Source organism: Bos indicus, chromosome 2, assembly GCF_029378745.1.
Source record: "Bos indicus isolate NIAB-ARS_2022 breed Sahiwal x Tharparkar chromosome 2, NIAB-ARS_B.indTharparkar_mat_pri_1.0, whole genome shotgun sequence".
Taxonomy (NCBI): Eukaryota; Metazoa; Chordata; class Mammalia; order Artiodactyla; family Bovidae; genus Bos; species Bos indicus.
In genome coordinates, this window is record NC_091761.1 from 80,798,549 (window position 1) to 80,812,874 (window position 14,326).

A 14,326-nucleotide genomic window follows, 5' to 3' on the forward strand; every position below is an offset into this window, starting at 1 on the left:
TTTCTCTCTGGTTTCAGCTAGACTTCTTTCTTTAGTGATAGAAAAGGTTCTGATTTAATGTTTCTTCAAGGACTGGTCCTCTTTTAAATGAATCCACAAAACCTCGTTTACTATTTCTTAAAATCTCCGCAGCTAATTTAAGTGCAAGGATGCAAAGGTTCCTTTACCTGCACTTCCTGTGCACCGCCCCCTCAGGACCCCCTCCCCTTTCCTTAACGGCCTGGAACAGTTCTCCTCTGGGTGGAGGTCGGTGGTCTCACGGTTTGGGAGCGCTGGAGCGGAGGAGCTGGGGAGAAGCACTTGGGTAGGTTGGTCTGTGCCGGAAACAGCGCGTTTCCTCTGCGGGGCTAAGAGGTCGGGGGCTGGGGTTTCGGACTTACCAGAGCAGTTCCAGCCGGTGGGCGTTTGGCAGTCACTTAAGGAGGTAGGGAAAGCTGCGAGCTTTACCGGGCGGGCTACGATGAGCAGCATCACCGGCAGCAGCAGCAGCCAGCAAAAGCCCTCACAAAGTGTCCAGCTGCTGCACTGCCGCGGGGACTCCCACAGCACCATGACTAGTTCGCGTAACTCTGCAGCAGCAAACGGCTTCGGGAGAATACAAGATCGCGGGGGTCAGGCAGCGGGCTACTGAGCATCCCGCGGACGGCGGCAGCAAAGGCGGCGGCGGTGGCAGTGGCACCTGACGGGGAAGCAGTAACCAAACCCGCGCATGATCTCCAGAGTTTCAGCAACATCCAGTGACCCGGCTCAGCCCCGGGAGCGAGAGGGTCGTCCACGGAAAAGCTGCGCCGGGGACGCGGGAAGCTGCTGCCATAAGCAGAGGGCTCTGGCAAGCCAGGACAGCAAGAGGAGACCGAAGTCAAGAGAGCAGACCAGAGGAGCCCAAAGAGGCTGGGTGGATGGAGAGTCAAAGCGCCCTGCAGCCTAGCAGCCGCCTCTCGCGCTCTGCTGCCCGCATCCCTCTGGCGTTTGGGAAGCAGCAGGTCCTTAGCCCGCCCGGGATCACGTGGGAACTGGCAGTCGGGCGTTGATTGGCTGAGCGGGATGCAGGTCCCGGGAGGGAGGGGTCGGCGAGGAGGTGCTAGGAGGAGACGACGGCGGATGCCACAGATGGGCTAGCTCACCAGGCGCTGGCCCGAGTGGGGCAAGGCGGGGATGGCTCGAGTGAGAATTGCGGGCTGCAGGGCAGGCGACTCCCTCACCTTTAAATACCACCTGCTGTTTCACTCTCTGCCCCAGGACGCCCCCTACCGAGCGCTGGGTCAGATCTAGTGCTCCTCTTCCGTGCGTGACCCCGGGCTTCTAGCGCCCGCCGCGGCTGGGTGGCGTCTCTCGGAGCTGGAGCTGGCGAGGGTGGAGATGGCCAAGGAGCGGTCGCAGCAGACAGGAGAGGGGAAAGCGGGCACCGAAGAGAGGGCGTCCTGCTGGCGCCCGGCGCTCCAGCGTACAGGAGCGCGCCTCCTGGCTGTGACGGGATACAGGCTGGGAATATCGCCGCGGAGAGCCCACAGACGTTTCTCTAGGGAGTAGCAGGAAGCAGGAGAGGGTGAGAGGCGGTGGTGTGAGAACAGCTCCGGCTGGCCTGGAAGCAGCAGCCGTTCCCACAGAAGCCTGCGAACCTAAGGCTGTTCGCCAAGCTGCCTCAACCAGCCAGCCAGGCTCTCCCAGCTCGCTTCTCTCTCTACTCCCTTCCCTGGCCCCCTGAAACCCCGAGTCTACCCAAGGAGCTGGAGGTTTGAAAGCCCTCTCCCCACCGCACACTGTTCTCCAGCCGGGAGTCTGTGTGGCTGCCTGGGAGGTGAGGGCAAATGTGTTTCGGAGGTCAGGATGGGTTGGGACAAGCGGTCAGAAGGAGGAAGGAAAGGCTGCTCTCTGCATCAGCCACGGCGGACTGCCAGGCGCATCCGCGGGTTGCGGCGTCTGAGAAGAGCAGCTCCCTTCGGCGGCGCGGGTAGTAGTCCTCGGAGCTTTACGCGGGTCTCTACCGGCTCTCCAGTGACCTGGAGGTGGCAAGGAGGTCTCATTCGGCGAGTCTCTGGTTCTGCGCCTTTCATTCTCCGGCCCCAACCAGCGCCGGCAAACGGCGTGGTGAGATCCGCCTTTCGTCTGCTGCATTCTTCACGCAGTTAGACAACACTCTAGCCTAATGGCATTTTAGTCTCTAGTAACGAACGGGACCCGGAGTTTCCCGGGACAAGGATGCAGAGGAGCATTTTCCTCTCGTGACCCGGGTCGTCGTTGCACAGTGATTTCAATGAGTTTACTGTGTGATCATTCAGTGTGATCATTCAGTGTTTCTATTCCGTGTGATTGTTCTGTGATTCAGGATTTATTTTTTCTCTCTTCTCTTCCCGTACCCTCCTTTCCCTTCCTCCGCTCCTTCCTTCCTTCCCTCCCTTCCTTCTTCCCTGCCTTCCTCCCTTCCTCTCTCTTCTTTATGTTTTTCCTTCTCTTTCTTTCAAGAGCCCTCATCTCCTTTATTTTTCTTTTAAACCTCATCTTTCTGTCTCTCCTATGTCCCCTGAATTTAGAAGAACATTGCGTGACAGCGCCTCGCAGGCAATTAGTGTCCATTCTCAATCACTTAAAAGAGACACCAATACACTTTGAAAACAGGGACTATCTATCCTTTGCAGTACCACCCGAAAAACAAATTGTACCCGAGCTATCCTTTTAAGTACTTTAACCTTCAACCTCCTCCTACTTCCATGCTTTTTAACTTCTCCTTTGAGAGATGTGATCGTGCAACACCTCAGTGCCTCAAAGAAATCTTTTTTTTTCCCCTTTATCCTGTGTGAAACCCATCCCTTTATCTTACATCTCCGCCTCCGCCCCGAGATCCCTCTTCCCATCCCCCCGTCCACCTCCAAAGATTTCTGAATCTCTGTGTGTCTGCTTCTGGTAATTAAGCAGCAGATCCCAGCATTCTAGTTGGTGGCATCGCGCTCCTTACCAAGACTCCATTAAAACAAATCAATTTGACCAGACGTTGGAGGCATCAGAAAATCGGCTTCTAGGCAGTGCAGCTTTCTTTTAGGAAACGAAATACCCATTAGATAGAACTGCCAGCCGATATTGCAAAAAACAAGGAATCTGAGATGTCTTTCCCCTGCACTCTTTCGGCATAGAGGGCAACAGAGATACACGCCTAATGTAGATTAAGATTGAACAACTCCCCAGTTCAAAGTGAGGACCTGTCGTTTTCCATAGCAAGGCTGGTGTGGTAACTAATCAGGCTTATGAAAATAAGTCATGCTTGAAACTGAAGGCAAAGTCCTTCAAAGTGTTTACCCAGGAATTATGATAATGAAACAGGACCTGCTAGGGTATGAGTGCTTGGCTATAGAGGTAGGATTTTACAGAACCTCTTAGCCGAGTAAAACTGTTCTTGAATTCTCTGCTAAGTAAATTTTTGGCATGCTCTCTAATAATATGTACTCTTCCTAAGACATTTTGCCCAAAGTAACTTAAAACTCCAAAGGAGTAAATTACTGGTTGTGACTGGTTAACAAATGCAGTTGCTTTCACAGAGGTTCTTTAAATCATTAAACAGTTTGAAGCAAAGCCTTTCCAGTAGGAATGCTGTGATTTTGTTCAGCTTACTTTCTACTTAGTGCTGCAATGCCACCAAGAAACAAATTCTGAAACTGGCATGCACCACCAAGTGGCAGAAGAACATCATTCAGTGAACAGAGCATCATATTATTGAATATGTAAATAAAAATGTATACACTATTTAGCCTCATCATTAGTACCAAGGAAGTAGACTAGCCTTAATTTTTATGGCAGTGAAGATTGGATTACTGATTAGATTAGTGCTTCAATTTTGCTTCCAAAAGGATCAAATACATTTACTTATTAGAACTGAATTTAAAACTAGGTCTATGAATTGTACTTGGTATAGTATATTATATGATTACGAGTAATGAAATCCAGCATATCATGCATCTGTAATACTTCTTATTTTAAAATTCTACACAATATTTTCTTTCAATACTTCTGAGCTGAATCAGTTTATTTGTGGCATACATACTCTAGAATCAACTCTGAGTGGGTAAAATTAAGTTGTTATATTTTTAGGAAAGTAGCACAGAAAATATTTTCCCAGAAAACTTCTTTTAAAGTATTTTTCCCCACATGGAAAAGACATCATTAAGAAGTGTGAGACAACTCAGAGCTTTAATGGGGGGGGGGGGGTGGGCAGAGTTATTCTAGAACAAGAAAAACTTAGGATAAATAAACAAACCTGGGAAAATAAAGGCAGACTGACAGTCAATGATCAGACAGACCCTTTTTGCTCTCTAATACTTTCTGGATGGACGGATGGATCATGGTAGAGAGTTCTGACAAAATGTGGTCCATTGGAGAAAGGAATGGCAAACCAATATTCTTGCCTTGAGAACCACATGAGCCGAATGAAAAAGCAAAAAGATAGGACACTGAAAGATGAACTACCCAGGTCAGTAGATGCCCAATATGCTACAGGAGATCAGTGGAGAAATAACTCCAGAAAGAATGAAGAGATGGAGCTAAAGCAAAAACAATACCCAGTTGTGGCTGTGACTGGCGATGGAAGTAAAGTTCGATGCTATAAGAACGATATTGCATAGGAAGCTGGAATGTTAGGTCCATGAATCAAGGCAAATTGGAAGTTGTCAAACAGGAGATGGCAAGAGTGAACATTGATAATTTAAAAATCAGTGAACTAAAATGGACTGGAATGGGTGAATTTAACTCAGATGACCATTATATTTACTACTGTGGGCAAGAATCCCTTAGAAGAAATGGAATATCCATCACAGTCAACAAAGGAGTCTGAAACACAGTACTTGGATGCAGTCTCAAAAGGCAAAGGAGAAATGGAAAGATATACCCATTTGAATGCAGAGTTCCAAAGAATAGCAAGGAGAGATAAGAAAGCCTTCCTCAATGATCAATGCAAAGAAATAGAGAAAAACAATAGAATGGGAAAGACTAGAGATCTCTTAAAGAAAATTAGAGATACTAAGAGAACATTTCATGCAAAGACGGGCACAATGAAGGATAGAAATGGTATGGACCTAATAGAAGCAGAAGATATTAAGAAGAGCTGGCAAGAATACACAGAAGAACCATACAAAAAAAGAACTTCATTACCCAGATAACCACGATAGTGTGATCACTCACCTAGAGCCTGACATCCTAGAATGGGAAGTCAAGCTGGCCTTCAGATGCATTACTACAAACAAAGCTAGTGGAGCTGATGGGATTTCAGTTGAGCTATTTCAAATTCTGAAAGATGATGCTGTGAAAGTGCTGTACTCAATATTCCAGCAAATTTGGAAAACTCAACAGTGGCCACAGGACTGGAAAAGGTCAGTTTTCATTCCAATCGCAAAGAAAGGCAATGCCAAAGAATGTTCAAACTACCACACAATTACACTCATCTCACACACTAGCAAAGTAATGCTCAAAATTCTCCAAGCCAGGCTTCAACAGTACATGAACTGTGAACTTCCCGATATTCAAGCTGGATTTAAAAAGGCAGAGGAACTGGAGATCAAATTGCCAACATCCGCTGGATCATCGAAAAAGCAAGAGAGTTCCAGAAAAACATCTACTTCTGCTTTATTGACTACGTCGAAGCCTTTGACTGTGTGGACCACAATAAACTGTGGAAAATTCTGAAAGAGATGAGAATACCAGACCACCTGACCTGTCTCCTGAGAAATCTGTGTGCTGGTCAAGAAGCAACAGTTAGAACTGAACATGGAATAGCAAATTGGTTCCTAATTGGGAAAGGAGTACGTCAAGGCTGCATATGGTCACCCTGTTTATTTAACTTCTATGCAGGGTACATTATGTGAATTGCCAGGCTGGATGAAGCACAAGCTGGAATTAAGTTTGCTGGGAGAAATATCAATAACCTCAGATATGCAGATGACACCTCCTTTATGACAGACAGTGAAGAAGAACTGAAGAGCCTCTTGATGAAAGTGAAAAAGAGTGAAAAATTTGGCTTAAAACTCAACAGTCCGAAAACTAAGATCATTCCACCCCGTCCCATCACTTCATGGTAAATTGATGGGGGAATAATGGAAACAGTAAGAGACTTTTTTGGGGGGCTCCAAAATCACTGTAGATGATGACTGCAAGCCATGAAATTAAAAAATGCTTGCTCCTTGAAAGGAAAGCCATGACCAAGCTAGACAGCATGTTAAAAAGCAGAGATATTACTTTGGCAATAAAGGTCCATCTTGTCAAAGCTATGGTTTTTCCAGTAGTCATGTATGGATGTGAGAGTTGGACTATAAAGAAAGCTGAGTGCCGAAGAACTGAAGCTTTTGAACTGTGGTGTTAGAGAAGACCCTTGAGAGTCCCTTGGATTGCAAAGAGATCCAACCAGTCCATCCTAAAGGAAATCAGTCAAGAAGATTCACTGGAAGGACTGATGGTGAAGCTGAAACTTCCAATACTTTGGCCACCTGATGAGAAGAAATGGCATATTGGAAAAGACCCTGATGCTGGGAAAAATTGAAGGTAGGAGGAGAAGGGGATGACAGAGGATGAAATGGTTGGATGGCATCACCGACTCGATGGACATGAGTTTGAGTAAGCTCTGGGAGTTGGTGATGAACAGGGAAGCCTGGTGTCCTGCAGTCCATGGGATTGCAAAAAGTTGGACACAACTGAGCAAATGAACTGAACTGAATACTTTGGTAAGATATGTAGTATGGTTTTTAGGTATCAGAACTTGTGTCATGCAGTAAGGAATATATTATTTTTGTTTAATTGCCACAACACCGCCAGTATCCACCATGAGACAAGGAATGTTGTTATTCTTATTTTATGGAAAAGGCATATGACTTTTAAAGCATCAAGCACCTTGGCCCACTAACAAACTAGCTGTGGTACAGCTAAGACTCAACATAGTTCTGTCTGGTATCAGAGCTCAGATTTAAGTCGCTATATTCTCCCGTATGACTTGCCTCTTAGCCTCAGAGAATGGAAACTAGGAATATACCTTCTCTGTCCATGCAGTCTCTTTGTCCTTTTAATGAAGAGCTAGTAAGAACCACACTCATTAAATCTCAACCATGAGCAGTGAGATCCAGTGGTTTCTAGATTTGTAATTCATACTTTAAATTAATATGAGTTACTTAAGAAGCTTTTTAGAAGATAGACAAATTCTAGGCCCCATTAGCATGGATTCTAATTGAGAAAGTTCACCAATTCTGGTGTTCTACTTTTGAATCTATATTTTAAAATTCATTCTTTGAAACTAAGGTATTTTCTGCTCCTATGTGAGAAGTGAAACAATATCTGGATTCTTGCTCAGTTTTCATAAGACTTTTGGCACAGAGTATTCTAAAACAGGAGAAAGGCTTATACTCCATGAGCAGATGAACTGTTGTACATTACCTGACTATTTATCATTAAGTATTGAATTTCCACATGCACATGTTTACCAAATATGCATTAAGCTTCTAATATATCTGACTTACAAACCTTGTGACTGTAGATTGTTTCCTCATTTATAAAATTTAGATAATAATAATACCTATCTCCTAGGGTTCTTTTGAAATTTAAGGGAGATATAATGTATGATTTAACTGTAATGGCCTCGGGAAGAATACTTGTATAAATGGTGATAAATGATGAATGAATACATATCTGTGTATGTAGTTATATGCATATATATCGTAATTAGGTATATATAGTTCATATATATATGATATCAAAATATACAATATTTTGATTTGCTAATGAAGTAAAGTGTCATTTTCAAATCTAACTCAATACCTTAACATTTTGTCCCTTAGTTTATAGCCTACTTCAGATCAGTAGATAATGTCCCAAATCATTATTCCCTCAGTTTTAAGTGATGATCTCTTCAAGAAAATCAGAGATACCAAAGAATATTTCATGCAAACATGGGCTCGATAAAGGGCAGAAATGGTATGGACCTAACAGAAGCAGAAGATATTAAGAAGAGATGGCAAGAATACACAGAAGAACTGTACAAAAAAGATCTTCAAGACCCAGATAATCACGATGGTGTGATCACTGACCTAGAGCCAGACATCCTGGAATGTGAAGTCAAGTGGGCTTTAGAGAGCATCACTACGAACAAAGCTAGTGGAGGTGATAAAATTCCAGTTGAGCTATTTCAAATCCTGAAAGATGATGCTGTGAAAGTGCTGCACTCAATATTCCAGCAAATGTGGAAAACTCAGCAGTGGCCACAGGACTGGAAAAGGTCAGTTTTCATTCCAATCCCAAAGAAAGGCAATGCCAAAGAATGCTCAAACTACCGCACAATTGCATTCATCTCACACGCTAGTAAAGTAATGCTCAAAATTCTCCAAGCCAGGCTTTAGCAATATGTGAACCATGAACTTCCTGATATTCAAGCTGGTTTTAGAAAAGGCAGAGGAACCAGAGATCAAATTGCCAACACCCACTGGATCATAGAAAAAGCAAGAGAGTTCCAGAAAAACATCTATTTCTGCTTTATTGACTATGCCAAAGCCTTTGACTGTGTGGATCACAATCAACTGTGGAAAACTCTGAAAGAGATGGGAATACCAGACCACCTGATGTGCCTCTTGAGAAATCTGTATGCAGGTCAGGAAGCAACAGTTAGAACTGGTCATGGAACAACAGACTGGTTCCAAATAGGAAAAGGAGTACGTCAAGGCTGTATATTGTCACCCTGATTATTTAACTTATATGCAGAGTACATCATGAGAAACGCTGGACTTGAAGAAACACAAGCTGGAATCAAGATTGCTGGGAGAAATATCAATAACCTCAGATATGCAGATGACATCACCCTTATGGCAGAAAGTGAAGAGGAACTAAAAAGCCTCTTGATGAAAGTGAAAGAGGAGAGTGAAAAAGTTGGCTCAAAGCTCAGCATTCAGAAAACGAAGATCATGGCATCCGGTCCCATACTTCATGGGAAATAGATGGGGAAACAGTGGAAATAGTGTCAGACTTTATTTTTCTGCTCTCAAAAATCACTTCAGATGGTGACTGCAGCCACGAAATTAAAAGATGCTTACTCCTTGGAAGAAAAGTTATGACCAACCTAGATAGCATATTCAAAAGCAGAGACATTACTCTGCCAATAAAGGTCCATCTAGTCAAGGCTATGGTTTTTCCAGTGTTCATGTATGGATGTGAGAGTTGGACTGTGAAGAAAGCTGAGCGCCGAAGAATTGATGATTTTGAACTGTGGTGTTGGAGAACTGAACTGAACTGAACTGAATGTCAATATATGTATTACTTATTAATAATATACATTTTTATGTTCAGATCAGATCAGATCAGTCGCTCAGTCATGTCCGACTCTTTGCGACCCCATGAATCGCAGCTCGCCAGGCCTCCCTGTCCATCACCAACTCCCGGAGTTCACTCAGACTCACGTCCATCGAGTCAGTGATGCCATCCAGCCATCTCATCCTCTGTTGTCCCCTTCTTCTCCTGCCCCCAATCCCTCCCAGCATCAGTCTTTTCCAATGAGTCAACTCTTTGCATGAGGTGGCCAAAATACCGGAGTTTCAGCTTTAGCATCATTCCTTCCAAAGAAATCCCAGGGCTGATCTCGTTTAGAATAGACTGGTTGGATCTCCTTGCAATCCAAGGGACTCTCAAGAGTCTTCTCCAACACCACAGTTCAAAAGCATCAATTCTTTGGTGCTCAGCTTTCTTCACAGTCCAACTCTCACATCCATACATGAACACTGGAAAAACCATAGCCTTGACTAGATGGACCTTTGTTGGCAGAGTAATGTCTCTGCTTTTGAATATGCTATCTAGGTTGGTCATAACTTTCCTTCCAAGGAGTAAGCATCTTTTAATTTCGTGGCTGCAGTCACCATCTGAAGTGATTTTTGAGAGCAGAAAAATAAAGTCTGATACTATTTCCACTGTTTCCCCATCTATTTCCCATGAAGTATGGGACCGGATGCCATGATCTTCGTTTTCTGAATGTTGAGCTTTAAGCCAACTTTTTCACTCTCCACTTTCACTTTCATCAAGAGGATTTTTAGTTCCTCTTCACTTTTTGCCATAATGGTCATGTCATCTGCATATCTGAGGTTATTGATATTTCTCCCGGCAATCTTGATTCCAGCTTGTGCTTCTTCCAGTCCAGTGTTTCTCATGATGTACTCTGCATAGAAATTAAATAATCAGGGTGACAATATACAGCCTTGACGTACTCCTTTTCCTATTTGGAACCAGTCTGTTGTTCCATGTCCAGTTCTAACTGTTGCTTCCTGACCTGTATATAGGTTTCTCAAGAGGCACATCAGGTGGTCTGGTATTCCCATCTCTTTCAGAGTTTTCCACAGTTGATTGTGATCCACACAGTCAAAGGCTTTGGCATAGTCAATAAAGCAGAAATAGATGTTTTTCTGGAACTCTCTTGCTTTTTCCATGATCCAGCAGATGTTGGCAATTTGACCTCTGGTTCCTCTGCCTTTTCTAAAACCAGCTTGAACATCTGGAGTTCATGTTTCACGTATTGCTGAGAGTAATTAAATTTGCTATTTTTCCACCCTTTGCCACATCTGTTAGTGATGCGTAAATAATAAGCAATAATTTAAAGAAACAATTTTATAATAGAAAGTTTTCTCTGTCCCTCATCAATTCCTGTGTCTTTAATTATTTTTGATAAATTGAAACATAGAAAATTATTTTTCAAATTCAGCACTGGTGAAATAGTTTATTTCCTCTTAGGGCAGTGAGACCTAGCCATGAATATACATTATAATCACCTGGAGAATTAAAGAATACTGCTGCAGAATCTCCACTTCAAGATTTGAATTCTCTGGTGGTTAAGCAGAGGCGTCATATATATACATATATACTGGTGATTGTAATGCATAGCCTTTGTTGATAACCACTGTACTAGGAAGTGAATCAGTGGGCATTTCCAAGTTTTATCAGGTTGAAGAGTGATTTTTTTCACTTAAAAATTTTAAAATAAACATCTCATGAAAGCTACTCATTGATTAAGATACTTAACAAAAGCAGAATACAGCAGTTAATGTTTGTCACTAGTTTGCTAATAGTTTGGGAAAAGAAAAAACACTCATTTGAAAAGAGCTAGATATCCAAAGCACTTGGGCTTGCCAGGTGACATTAGCGGTAAAAAAAAAACCCATCTGCCAATGCAGAGACTTAAGAGACGCAGGTTCGAGCCCTGGGTCAGGGAGGTCCACTAGAGAAGCACATAGCAACCCACTCGAGTATTCTTGCCTGGAGAGAGCCCATGGACAGAGGAGCCTGGTGGACTGCAGCCCATTGGGTCATGAAAAGTAGGACACAACTGAAGCAACTTAGCATGCACAGATATACAAAGCAGTAGGCACCTCAGTACATTTTCATGTCTTTTTATGTACAGATTCAAAACAGTTTGCCACTGCTATTTAATTTAATCACAGCCTTATCTTAAAAGTTTAGTTTGATACTATTCTTCAAATCATTATGATTTTGTTTTTCTTTTTGCAGTCAGAAACAGAAGTTTGAGTTATTTTGGAATAAAACTGCTTTTCATGTCTGTCTTTGGCTTTTACTGAACTCAGTTAGAAGTTACTAAAGCCAGGAGTTCTTCCAGTTTGTGTTATTAGTATCATTTCTCCTTCTGTTATCAGTAACACTGATGTTATCTGTAACCAATTGTTTTTGGTTTGGGGTTCCCCCTGCTTCAAGTACTTGTTAGTGGCAGAGCAAGTCACTCAAGATCTGATGTTCTCAACCATTTTGCTGCTCCTCCTACCCAAATGTTTCTCCCCTGTCTTGTCCCCCAAGAAAGAAAAGAAACAAAAAGAAGGGACAAGGCTTCTGTCATGAAATAAATTTGGGAAGGACTTCCTGTAAACACTGCTCAGCCCTCTTAGTTTCACAATGCATATTTGCAGTAAAGGCTCTGAAGAGCCCTGCAGTAAAATCAGACCAAACACATCAAATAAAACTAAACACCTGTTTAACTTTATTGAACTCAGATGTTCTAATAGTATTTGATCATGGGATCCCTTTTAGCAAGAAAACACAATGGTAAACTAGAGCAATAGATTTCTAGGTCTTATGCCATTAGTAACAACAGTCTAGAGGAATGGAGCTTTAAAAAAAAATGGTGTCAGTGTGTTAGCTGAGAAAGATAATTGTTCCCTCTGATTTCTCTTTTCACACAAACAGTACTAAAGTCAGATCATAGTGGGTGAATATTCCTCAACCCTCAACCGTATCTTTGGTTGACAAGGATATGATTTTCCCTGTCATCACAAATATTTTGAGAAGATGATTAAAATGTCAGCCCTACCATGTTACAACCTTTAAAATTTTTCCTCAGTTTTGTTTGATGTAAACTCAAAATTAGATGCTCTAATATACTTAGCAGTAATTGTGACATCACTGATACAGATTGTCTGATACTACTACTTTCTGAAAAGCTATATCTCACATTGTTTAACATGCTAGAAATGTTTAAACAGAAAATTTCACAAGATTTTAGAGAGAATTTAATTGACTTCTTTACACTTCTATACTTATCTCTTTGCTTTGCAGCAAAAATCTGGACACTTAGCTGCTCCCTGGATATTATTAGAGCTTATGGTATTACGGTAAGACAAGACTACACAACAGGGTCCAGGCATGTATACATACATGAGCTGGAGTCTTTGCCCTGACACTTACAAGCTGACTGTCCTTGGGCAAGTTACTTGCTTTTCTGTACCTTGGTTTTCTGTATTGGTCAGAGTTCATCATTTGAGTTACGAAGAAACGTAGCCTATTGTTAGAGGGAGAATGTGTTTTGGAGCTCTAGCAGAGAATGGAGGCAGGCAACAGGAAGGACTGAAATCTATAAATAGGAAGTCATCCAGAAATTAAGGTAGACGGTCATTTTATCTTTCTGGGGCAGCATCTTCTCTCTCTCTCTCTTTTTTTTTTTTCTCTTTATCTATTTCCACTCTTCTTCCTCCCCAAACCAGTTTTATGTGCAATTCTGACATCCCCATCTCAGAGGTGAATGTTTATAAACTGTATTTTACTGCATTAGATGTTTAGGTGTTACATATGGATTATTATGAAATTGTATATATATTAAATGTTAGTGTATCTAATAATGGAGAAGAGATGTCTCCATGGAAAATTATTTAATCACCATAAAACTAGCTTATTTTTTAGCTTATGTAAATTCTCCAATTTACTTTTTATAAATCCTGATTTTCATATGTAAGATTTGCTGCTTTTTTGACTAAAATAATTAGTCACATAATATTGAATTTCAAAGGTCTTTCATTTCAGCTCAGGAGCATCATTCCTTGTCCATGTATACCCCAAGGATGTATCAAAATGTTTATAGGTAGTTGACATTCAGTGGATGATTTTAAATTACATTAAAATGCTAAAGCTAACCACATTAATCAACACACTTTAAAAAGAATGCACCAGGAAAGTTAGTAAAAACCACTTTATAATAACCTGGAAGTTCTGTGTAGACCTTTTTGTTGTTGTTATAGTTTGGTCTCTCTGTCTGACTCTTGCAACCCTATGGACTGTAGCCTGCCAGGCTCCTCTGTCCATGGGATTCTCCAGGCAAGAATACTGGAGTGGGTTGCCATTTCCTTCTCCAAGGGATCTTTTAGACCCAAAGATTAAACCTACCTCTCCTGCTTGGCATGTGGATTCCTTACCACTGAGCCACTTGGAAATATATTTTGTTGTTGGTTTTGTTTTTTCTGCCATACCGATTGTGGGATGTGGGATCTTAGTTCCCCATGCAGGGATTGAACCCGGGTCCTTGGCAGTCAGAGTACAGAGTTCTAATCACTGGACCAACAGGGAATTCCTGGTAACACTTATTTTGGATTAAAAAATCCAGTACTGAAAAGATGATGTTTGAACACATCAGGGAGCACCTCAGCAATGGTTGATGGTGTAGTATTCCTAGGTGTTCCCTCAAGAGTGGTCATTAGTCACAATGCTTCATGTAGGCAGAACTTTATTCATGGTCTCTGCCTATAATTGTGCCTTTATTTTTCACTCCCTTTGTATTTACCATTGCTTCAAGTCAGGAGATCAGCCACCAATTCTTCAGATCATAAAACAAAATAAAAATTGTCTGGATGTGAAGCTTGAGATTTTCAATGATATGAGCAAAGAGAGTGAAAGATAAACAGCAGGTGATTTTGGGGAGCCTATCTCACATACATGTGTGTGTAAGCATATACATACATGCAAATATTATACATGTGTATATGTGTTTGAGTGCATGTATACATTTACATATGATGAACAATTCAAATCATGAAGAGATTGTACACAGTCATCA

General features: G+C 42.2%; 1 protein-coding gene across 1 annotated transcript in view; it reads right to left on the reverse strand.

The window, feature by feature from the left end:
- Positions 1-975, reverse strand: part of TMEFF2 (transmembrane protein with EGF like and two follistatin like domains 2) — a 278,065-nt gene extending 277,090 nt beyond the window's left edge. Inside the window, exon 1 of the mRNA XM_019974224.2 lies at positions 381-975. Coding sequence (XP_019829783.1) covers positions 381-552 — 172 coding nt within the window. The 5' untranslated portion in view covers positions 553-975. The remainder of the gene's footprint in view (positions 1-380) is intronic.
- Positions 976-14,326: the final 13,351 nt, after the last annotated feature.